This window comes from Brassica napus, chromosome C5, assembly GCF_020379485.1.
Source record: "Brassica napus cultivar Da-Ae chromosome C5, Da-Ae, whole genome shotgun sequence".
NCBI classification, from domain to species: domain Eukaryota; kingdom Viridiplantae; phylum Streptophyta; class Magnoliopsida; order Brassicales; family Brassicaceae; genus Brassica; species Brassica napus.
The window spans coordinates 16779083-16789713 of NC_063448.1; the positions used below are offsets into that span (position 1 = coordinate 16779083).

Below are 10631 nucleotides of genomic sequence, written 5' to 3' on the forward strand. Positions count from 1 at the left end.
ATGAAATCTATATGAAAGTCCCAGAGGGTATTGAATTGAAAAACAAAGAGAGTTCTCGAGAACAACATTGTATTAAGTTGAATAAATCTCTTTATTGACTGAAACAATCCGGACGGATGTGGTACAATAGACTAAGTGAGTACCTAGTGAAAGGGGGATATAGAAATAACCCTATCAGTCCAAGCATTTTCATTAAGAAATTCGAAAATAAAGGATTCGTGATCATAGCAGTGTATGTTGATGATCTGAACATCCTTGGAACCTCTGGAGAGATTTCCAAAACAGTTGAATACCTTAAGAAAGAATTTGAGATGAAAGATTTTGGGAAAACTAAATTTTGTTTGGGATTACAGCTTGACTACATAATTTATGGTATCCTTGTGCATCAAATGGCATATACAGAAAATGTACTCAAGAGATTCAATATGGCCGATTGTCATCCTCTGACCAGTCCCATGGTCGTGAGATCCCTCGGTCTGGACACTGATCCATTCCGTCCCAAGATGGACGATGTAGATGTCCTAGGTCCCGAAATGCCATATCTCAGTGCCATAGGAGCTTTAATGTACTTGGCAACTCATACACGGCCTGATATAGCCTTTGCCGTGATTCTACTATCTAGGTTTAGCTCATGTCCGACCCAGAGGCACTGAAACGGGATTAAACATGTTCTTCGTTACCTGTAAGGAACGAAAGACTTGGAGGTACGGCCATATCATGGCGTTCCATGAAACAGACGATGGCGGCCACTTCATCCATTCACTCGGAAATATTGGCCATTCAAGAGGCCAGCCGCGAGTTAGTCTGGTTGAGGTCGATGACCCAACATGTCCGATCAGAATGTGGGATGGCCGAGTGCAAAGAACCGACCGTGATGTTCGAGGACAATGTGGCTTGCATTGCTCAGCTCAAAGACGGCTATATCAAAGGGGACAAGGCAAAACATATTTTGCCTAAGTTCTTCTTTACCCACGATTTTCAAAAGGCCGGAGAGGTCAAAGTGGTCCAAGTACGATCCAGTGAAAATTTGGCCGATCTATTCACTAAGGCACTTCCGACCTGCACGTTCAGGAAGCTCACGCATCAGATTAGGATGCTTAGGCTAAAAGGCCTCCACTAAGGTTTACATCAGGGGGAGTAGTGCGTGTTGTACTCTTTTTCCTCCATCATGGTTTTGTCCCACTGGGTTTTCCTGATAAGGTTTTAATGAGGCAACATAAGCGTATTACAATCCAGTATGGTTATATCATCCAAGGGGGAGTGTTATAAATCAATTGATGGATGTCCATAACCGGCCCGGTCTATAATCGGTCCATACATTTAGAGAGAGAGACGGTCCAACCCTAGAGAAAGAAAGGCGGCCACGACCAGGAGAGAGAGAGAGAGAGAGAGAGAGAGAGGCGGCTTATGTACTTTGGAGAAAAGGAAACTCTATTTTCTTTTCCTTGTAATTGTTATATATTCATATTATGTATTAGTAGTTTTCCTAATCCTAGTTGGTTTAGGTTTTGGATACTTTCTATATTTTTATATCTTGTAATCTTTATATAAAGAAACACTTTATGATTAATGAATAAGAACTTTCATATTCTAAATCCTAAGTTTTACTACAAAAACTTAATTAATTTGAGATCAAAGTGGTTTCCCACTATTGCAAAAAGCTTTTGTCCCGTACGCCTTTTGTTAAACTCAAAACTTTTCTACTTTATGCCAGCATTTTCTCCGACTCCGAGTGGTGTTCTTTATATGTAACATCGTGTTATTAACAAAAATCCCATATATCTTCTTCCTGACTCCCTGCATATATCAATTCGTATACAAGGATCTCACCCAGCTCAAAATCCGAAACCTTATCAAAAGGACCAGGGATCCGGATGGTAACATCGTCGGGAAGACGAAACTTCCTTCTCCAGTTCGCAACCTCTTCTACTCCTATTACCGACAGAGGACCCACCGGCGAAAATCCGTCTCCTCCCAGAGGCGGCGGAGCCATTCCAGCAAAAGCGTCCCTGAGTTCCTCTATTTCGGCGGTCAGATCCAGAGAAAAGTCTGAGGAATCCATGGACTCACAGGCCTCATTTCGAACCTTACGTCTTGAATGAACCCTAGTACCTATTGAAGAAAAGCAGAGGGCGAGATCGGATCCGTTTGTCATCCTAAAAGGTTCGGAATAAAGGATGGGAAGAAAGAGAGTATAACCTGAGAGAATGAAGACCTAGGCCTGAGTAATGGAGATCGTGCGAGATTTTGGTGAGAGAGAAAAGGAAACCCAAAAGTCCAGGCAGCAAAAACGGGGAAACAAAAGCAAAAACCCTAAGATGGATTTACACGCGTCAAAAAGATGAGACTGCGTGGGAAAAACGAGTCTTGAAGCGCGATAAGGGAACCTATCTCTCAGTCCTAAGGACCTGAAAAATTAACATGACCTTGCAGAATCCATTACCAGCATCATCTACCCGACTTTCTCCAGCCTGTACGCAACTTAACTTCAGAGCTTCAGCCTCGTCATCTACAGAAGATAGAAGGAACTACAACTAGACTCCGGTCAAACACGAAGGGACCGATCCTCACCTGGGTTCAGAATGAGTTCCGGCTTGAGTGGAACCCAGGATAGCATGATCAATGGAACGGGGTCCTGCCTAAGGGGAGCCTGCTGAGAATGAGCAACCCCGGTTGACTTGAGTGCACAGGTTATTCCCCGACTTTGATGACGAAATCGAGAAATAAGGGGCAAACTGTTGGGGAAAAATACTCCGGTATCATTTCCTCCAGCCTCCAGGCAGGACCCAGACCCCCGGGTCCCCGGTAAGGGAACGCTCCAGGTCCCCTCTAGAAGGAACCTCTAGTTCGGTCCCTGGAACCGAGCTCCCTTCCGAGAAATGGAAAACTTCCGATAAAGGAGAACCTTCCATATTTCCGAATATGGAAGAGTTTAACCTAATGGAACCGACTCCTAGACGACTATATAAGAGCTACTAAAGCCCTAAAGTATGGGATCAACTTCTTCAAGGCTTAGAGACTAAGGCTAGACGGATAGAACTAGGGTTTATCTAATCATCTTTGTAACCTCTTTCGTTCTTGTTCATCAAGTCAATAAAATATCTCTTCAAGCCTGTCTTACTATTCTTTTACTTAAAATCCTCACAAAATAGATACAAACTCACCCAGTTTACCAGCCTATCCATCGTTCCGTAGTACTCACAAAGAGCCTACACAAAAATCCCCTAACAAGTTTGATAATGTTGTGAAACAAGAGAATAGAATCTGTATGTTTCTATCTTATTCATAAACATAAGGAGACCTTTATATATAGGAAATTACACCGTCATAAAATAATGGAAAGACTAGAGAAAGGAAATACAAATATGGAAAGAGTACAAATCATAAACTAATAAGAAAAAGGAAAACTAGGGTTTCCAGCCGCCAGTTCTCTCTCTTTCTCTCTCTCTAGAATAGGGCCGGTTATGGACTGGCCGGTTATGGACATCCACAATATGATTTATAACACTCTCCTTTGTATGCCATAACAATACATGGATTATAGTACGCTTTAGATGTTGCCTCATTAAAACCTTACCAGGAAAACCCAGTGGAACAAAACCATGGTGAAGGAAAAAGAGTACAACACGTATACTCTCCCTGTTCTGAACATCACTGAAGGTCTTTCAGTCTACGCATACCAATCTGATGCGTGAGCTTTCTGAACGTGCAGGTAGGAAGTGATTTGATGAACAGGTCAGCTGAGTTGTCACTGGAACGTACTTGGACAACTTGGACCTCGCGAGCTTTCTGTAGATCGTGCGTGAAGAAGAACATAGGCAATATGTGCTTCGTCCTGTCTCCTTTGATGTAACCGTCCTTGAGCTGAGCAATGAAAGCTGCATTGTCCTCATATATCACGGTTGGTGCATCTCTCCCTTTGGTCATCCCACAATCAACTCGGACATGGTTGGTCATGGACCATAACCATATGACCTCACGGCTGGCCTCATGTATTGCCAAGATCTCTGCGTTATTTGATGATGTAGCCCCGATCGTTTGCTTCATGGAACGCCATGATATGGCTGTGACTCCATGTGTGAAAACATAGCCTGTCTGAGATCGAGTATTGTGTGGATCTGAAAGATATCCTGCACCAGCAAAACCAACTAAACCTTCTTTGTTTTGGTTAGTATAAAAATAGACCCAAGTCTTTCGTTCCTTGCAGGTAACGAAGAATATGTTTTATCCCGTTCCAGTGCCTTTGGGTCGGCCAAAAGCTAAATCTAGACAATAGATTCACGGCAAAAAATATATCTTGTCGTGTATGACTAGCCATATATATCAAAGCTCCTATGGCACTGAGATATGGCACTTCGGTACCTAGGACATCTTCATCCTTCATCTTAGGACGGAATGGATCAGTGTCCAGGCCGAGGGACCTCACGACCATGAGGATATTTAATGGGTGAGACTCGGCCATATTAAATCTCTTGAGTACCTTTTCAGTATATGCTATTTGATGCACTAGGATTTCATCTCTTATGTACTCAAGCTGTAATCCCAAACAGAACTTTGTTTTTCCAAGATCTTTCATCTCGAATTCTTTCTTAAGATATTCAACTGTTTGGAAAATCTCTTAGAGGTTTCTAGGATATTCAGATTATCAACATACACTGCTATGATCACAAATCCTTTATTTTCGAATTTCTTTATAAAAATACATGGACTGATCGGGTCGTTTTTATAGTCCTCTTTCACTAGGTACTCACTTAGTCTATTGTACCACATTCGACCTGATTGTTTCAGTCCATAAATTGATTTATTCAACTTTATACTATATTGTTCTCGAGAACTCTCTTTACTTTTCAATTCAATACCCTCTGGGACATTCATATATATCTCATTATCCAGTGGACCATATAAGTATGCAGTTACTACATCCATTAACCGCAAGTCTAATTTTTCTCTTATAGCCAGACTTATCAGGAGTCTAAAAGTAGTAGCATCCACCACAGGGGAATATGTTTCCTCATAATTGATTCCTGGTCTCTGTGAGAATCCTTGTGCAACAAGCCGTGCTTTATATCTCACGACCTCGCCGTGTTCATTTCTTTTTCTCACAAAGACCCATTTGTATCCCACTGGTTTTACATCATATGGTGTTCGGATTATAGGACCGAAGACACCTCTCTTCTTTAAAGAGTTTAACTCCACGTTTATAGCTTCTTTCCATTTGATCCAATCTGATCGTTGAGTGCACTCATAAATAGACGTGGGTTCATGATCTTCATTCAAATCCATAAGTTCAAGTGCTACCTTGTATGCAAATATATCATCAATGTCGACATTCTTTTTGTTCCATTGTATCCCAGACAAGACATAGTTTATTGAGATCTCATTATTATCAGGAACTTCAGTACCATGAATCTTGGCGTCCCAAGAATCATTGTTTGGTACATCACGGCCGGCCACATCTAGGGAATCAGGGTCGATCAAGGCTGTGTCTCGGGATTTCGGATCAGCTGCGGCCTTGTCTCGGAAATCATGACCCTCGGTTTCTATTTCAGCACCTTTCTTTGTTTTCCGAGGGTTCTTATCTTTGGAACATATTGGTCTACCACGTTTCAAACGTTGTCTTAGACTCTGTAGCAGATTGATTGTGTCCTTCTTGAACATCAATTCTTATTGGTGCATTAGCAGCTGGTATATATGACTTTGTCACTCTTTTCGGGCCAGCAAAGGAATCTGGCAATTGATTAGCTAGCTTTTGCAAATGGATTATCTTTTGGACTTCTAAATCACATTCCCGAGTCCGAGGATCTTGCCAAGATAAGGATGTTTGATTCCATGTAATTTCTTTTACCATTTTACTGCTATCTCCCCCTAATGTTGGATGTTCGGATTCATTAAAATGACAATCCACGTATTTGGCCTTAAACATATCACCCATAGTTGGCTTGAGATACTTTAAAATCATGGGAGAATCAAATCCAACATATATCCTCATCCTCCTTTGAGGTCCCATCTTTGTTCTCTGTGGTGGAGCAATTGGAACATAAACGGCACAGACGAATGTCTTAAGATGGGAAATGTAATGGGGAATATTTATGTTCACTAGATGGCCTGATGCGTATGAGCTCGGCTGCGTGTAGGACGGCGTGTCCCCAGGCAGAAACCGACAGCTTTGATTTCATAAGCAACGGTCTAGCAATGAGCTGTATGCGTTTTATAAATGATTCGGCTAAGCCGTTATGTGTATGTACATGTGCCACGGAGTGTTCCACACTTACCCCTATGGACATACAATAATCATTAAACGCTTGAGACGTGAACTTATAATCAAGACTTTTATATCAAAAAAATTCATTCATTTAATCTTTAAATAAGGAAACAAGTTCAAAGCAATCAAAACATAGAAAACACAATGCAAAGAACACAAAAACATGGATGGCCGAAATCAACTTTGATGTTTTAAACAATCAGACGTTTCATACTCCATGAGATCGTCTTGTTCATGATTGAAATCATCTTCACCATCTTGATAAGTCATATGAGCTTCAGGATTCTTCCCTTTGAAACTCTCTTGGTAGAGGTCAACGAGATGTTTGGGAGTCTTACATGTCTTAGCCCAATGATTATCCATACCACATCTATGACACACGGATTTGGTCGAGTTTTGTGGCTTAAATGATGTACCACAGCCTCGGCCATGTCCACGGCCTCCATAGGAGCCACGGCCATATGAGTTGCCTCGGCCTCGACCAAACGAGTTCCGGCCTCGACGACCACGTCCATGCCATTTTCCACGACCACGGCCGTGTTGGTTATCACTCTAGACATGGTTCGACTCTTTCTTAGCCTCTACGGTCGCATGTGCCTCAGGTAATGGGGTTGATCCAGGAGGTCTCAATTCATTATTTCTCATCAACAGCTCATTGTTTTGCTCAGCAAGCAAAAGACAAGAGATCAGATTTGCATAAGTCTCGAAGCCCATCTCACGGTACTGTTGCTGTAACAACACATTGCTTGTGTGGAAGGTGGAAAAGGTTTTCTCAAGCATATCCTTATCCGTTATATCCTCACCACACAGTTTCAACTTTGAAACTATTTTAAACAGGGCCGAGTTATACTCGTCCACGGACTTAAAGTCCTGGATTCTGAGATTCCTCCAATCATACATAGCCTTTGGTAATAACATCGTTCTCCGGTGATCATATCTCGTTTTCAACTCTGTCCACAGGTCTAGACGATTCTCAATAGTAAAGTATTGATCTTTGAGACTCTCAATAAGATGATGGCGTATAATTAATATTGCATTGTATCTATCTTTCTCACTTGCATTATTGTCCTCGGTGATACATTCACCGAGTCCATTGGATTTCAGGATGATCTTAGCATCAAGTGCCCATTGCAAGTAGTTATCTCCAGAGAGATTTAGGGCAGCAAAATCCAAGTTGTTGATTTTCGACATCTGAAATCATGCGATTTATAAATTTAGATTTTAAAAGTGTTCATGTGAATGTAATCAATGTATTCAAGCAATTCGGTTTCTAGGTTTGATGCAAACAGGTCATTCGTATATGATGCATACATGTTCAATCTTAGCATTCAGATTCTATATGCAATCAGTTCATACGATTATGCATGCATGGTGCAAACAAGCCGCACAGCTACAAGATAAGTCTCACGGCCGAGCAAAGATCAAGCAATATTTATTCGTTTTCAATCTTAGCAAACGGTTTTCTAAGTGTTCAATGTATAATTGCAATCAAACAGTCGAGCAATGCATCATATTCAATCAATCTATGCGAGTATGCATTAACTAGGGTTCATTCGGGAATGTATGAAAACTATCATGCTAGCCGGATCTTTATCAAGACGAGAATGTTTAAATCAATTAACCTAGCCAGCGGATTTCTAATTTAAACAGATCAAGCAATTAGTTTCTGATTCAAGGCTTCAATTTTAATCAAAACAATCAAGGCTAGTATTCGATTTCATTTTCAAAGAACTAGGGTTTTGATCAAAACAAGCAATACGATTCCAATTTCAATTCATTCAATCAATCAATTTCAATTATGAATTTAGCAATCCTAGCAAACAGTTCTATGCGATCATATTCAATCTTAATAACATTCAATCAGATCAAGCAATCAAAACAATTTTTCGATTTCAAGAATTAGGGTTTTGAATTGATTTCACGCATGACATGCATTATGCATGTATGCGGCTAGGGTATAAGGAATTTGGGGTTTCGATTTTGATCATTAGATCAATGGGGTTTAGGGAATCGAACTTATGATTACGAGCTTCGATTTACTCATTGGGGTTTTTATCTATTACCCATAAGTAGGGTTGAATGGACCTCCAATGAGAAGAACCGCGAGCTGGACGTTTGCTGATCGAGTTGTGAATGGGTTGAAGCTGATCGTCGCGAGCTGGAGCTGATCGCGTCGAGTATCGAGCTTGCTATCGTCTGTCGCGAGCTGAGGCTGAGAACGTCTGATCGTGAGTGGGAAACAAGCTGCTTTTGCGAGCGGTATCGAGTCGTCTATCGCGAGCTGGCTGAGATCGTGTCTCGGGATCTAGCTGAGACGGTCTGAGGTCGCGAGCTGGGATCGTGTCACGAACGGGAACAAGATGAGAATTAGGTTTAGGGTTCGTGATCGGGAGTTCTCAACGGTTAGGGTTTATCATCGAGGGGATTATGGATTCGCTAGGGTTTGTTTAGCTTAGGGTTTAGAGCGTGATCGTGCTGATAAGGTGTTGTGAAACAAGAGAATATAATCTGTATGTTTCTATTTTATTCATAAACATAAGGAGCCCTTTATATATAGGGAATTACACCGTCATAGAATAATGGAAAGACTAGAGAAAGGAAATACTAATATGGAAAGAGTACAAATCATAAGCTAATAAAGAAAAAGGAAACTAGGGTCTCCAGCCGCCGGCTTTCTCTCTCTCTCTAGCATATGGCCGGTTATGGACCGGGCCTGTTATGGACATTCAATTCTGATTAGTCGAAACAGCAACAACAAAACAACAACAAAACGTCAATAAAAGTTACAAATTTATAATGCCTTCTTCTGTTTGTAATTAACAGCATAAAAAAACATAAACCGCTGAATTCAAAATGCTTAAACCGGCCAATAACCAGAAAAAGTAATCAAGACGTCCATTGAGATCATCAGCAATCCACCCATCTCCACCGTCCTTGGTCGTGAAATACGTCACCACCGTGAGGATCAACGAGCTCAGGTAACTCCCAAACGCATTAGCCAACAGACCCAGTGCACAACACAGGCTCCTCATCGACTCTGGTGACTGACCATAGAAAAACTTTAGCTGTCCAACACAATAGAAAACCTCAGCTCCACCGAGTATGAAAATCTGCGGAACCTGCCAAAAGACGGTTAAAGAAAGAGCTGTTCCCGTTTCCACCAACTCAACCGCACCTTCTCAACGATAGCTGCTGACGCAATACACAAGACCGAAACGACAAGACCTATTCCCATCCGTTGAAGCACGGTAAACCCATTGTCGCTTCTTGTGATAAGTTTTGCGAGAGGGACGTTGAAACGGTCGTAGAGCGGAACCCAAACGAGGACGGTGATGCAGTCGAAGACCCAGAGGGTCGCTGGGGGGATCTTGAAAGAGCCGATGTTGCAGTTCATGGCTCTTCCTTGTTGGACAAACATTGTGGATACTTGAGCATGAAGAGATGAGAAGACGATACCCGACGCCCATATTGGGAGCATTCGTATCAGAATCTTGAGTTCTTCGACCTGCGTAACTGTGCATAGACTCCAAGGACTTAAAGGCTCTCCATAGTTGGCTTCTTGTGCTGATATAACAGCAGCTTTGTCAAGGTACCTACATTAATATACAAATATTTTTTTATCAAATTGTATACCGTCAAGGGATCCCATAGAGTGGTGCATTTATAAGACATGAATGTATAATTGTTGACTATTTAGGGTAATTTGAATGGTATCAAATCTAGCGCCGTTGCCGGGGAGCTTTGATCGCCATTAGATCTTGTTTAGTTAGATTTAGTCTCGGTTTTACTATTGTTCCAAAAAACTGATAAAATTTTTTCTTCTGTTTCAGGTATATACATCTTAGCACCAGGAACAACAATGAAGAGATGATTTTTGGGTTCTTCAAAGAAGAAGCCTGCTGATTCACGCACGATCCGTAAGTCTACTAGGGAAGAATCGATCGACACCCTCCAAGCAGCATCGATCGACATCGTGAACCAGAAATCGATCGACTACGTAGACCATCAATCGATCGCCACCCGACAAACAACAGTGGTCGACAGAGCCAATCAACCGTCGAAAACACTGTTTATCCTAACACTGTACATCCGGCTACTGTTCATCGAGGTACTGTTCATTCAGACACTGTTCATCCCGCGTCGATCGACACTGTTCATCCGTGTCGATTGCCACTATTCATCCAAACACTGTTCATCGTAACACTATTCATCCGGGCATTGTTCATCCCGGCAATGTTCACCCCAACACTGTTCATCTGGTGAAAAACAACACCACTTGCAGGGAGACAGAGAAGATCGAAGTGCTCATACTAAAGGTCGATGAGAATGAGATGTTAAGAGAAGAAGAAGGTCGTCCTCGCAACAATGC

The 10631-nt window shown here is 41.8% G+C and overlaps 1 protein-coding gene across 1 annotated transcript; it reads right to left on the minus strand.

Annotated features, from left to right (window-relative positions):
• Positions 1 to 1762: 1762 nt before the first annotated feature.
• LOC106441395 (protein NRT1/ PTR FAMILY 8.3) lies at positions 1763 to 10234 on the minus strand. The gene is made up of 4 exons (XM_048757269.1): positions 10101 to 10234; positions 9438 to 9855; positions 9137 to 9381; positions 1763 to 2156 (listed from the first exon to the last, which is right to left on the minus strand). Exons 1-4 carry the CDS (start codon positions 10232 to 10234, stop codon positions 1763 to 1765), a joined length of 1191 nt encoding a protein of 396 aa, XP_048613226.1.
• Between the last annotated feature and the right edge of the window lie 397 nt (positions 10235 to 10631).

Bases quoted from the DNA above. Each gene is read 5' to 3' on its own strand.
- LOC106441395 (XM_048757269.1), bottom strand. From the start codon at position 10,234: ATGTCGATCGATGCTGCTTGGAGGGTGTCGATCGATTCTTCCCTAGTA. The intron at 9,856-10,100 runs GTATATACCTGA...ATATTAATGTAG, and splicing joins GTTGTTCCTGGTGCTAAGAT to GTACCTTGACAAAGCTGCTG. The intron at 2,157-9,136 runs GTTATTGGCCGG...CGAACCTTTTAG, and splicing joins CGTCTTGATTACTTTTTCTG to GATGACAAACGGATCCGATC.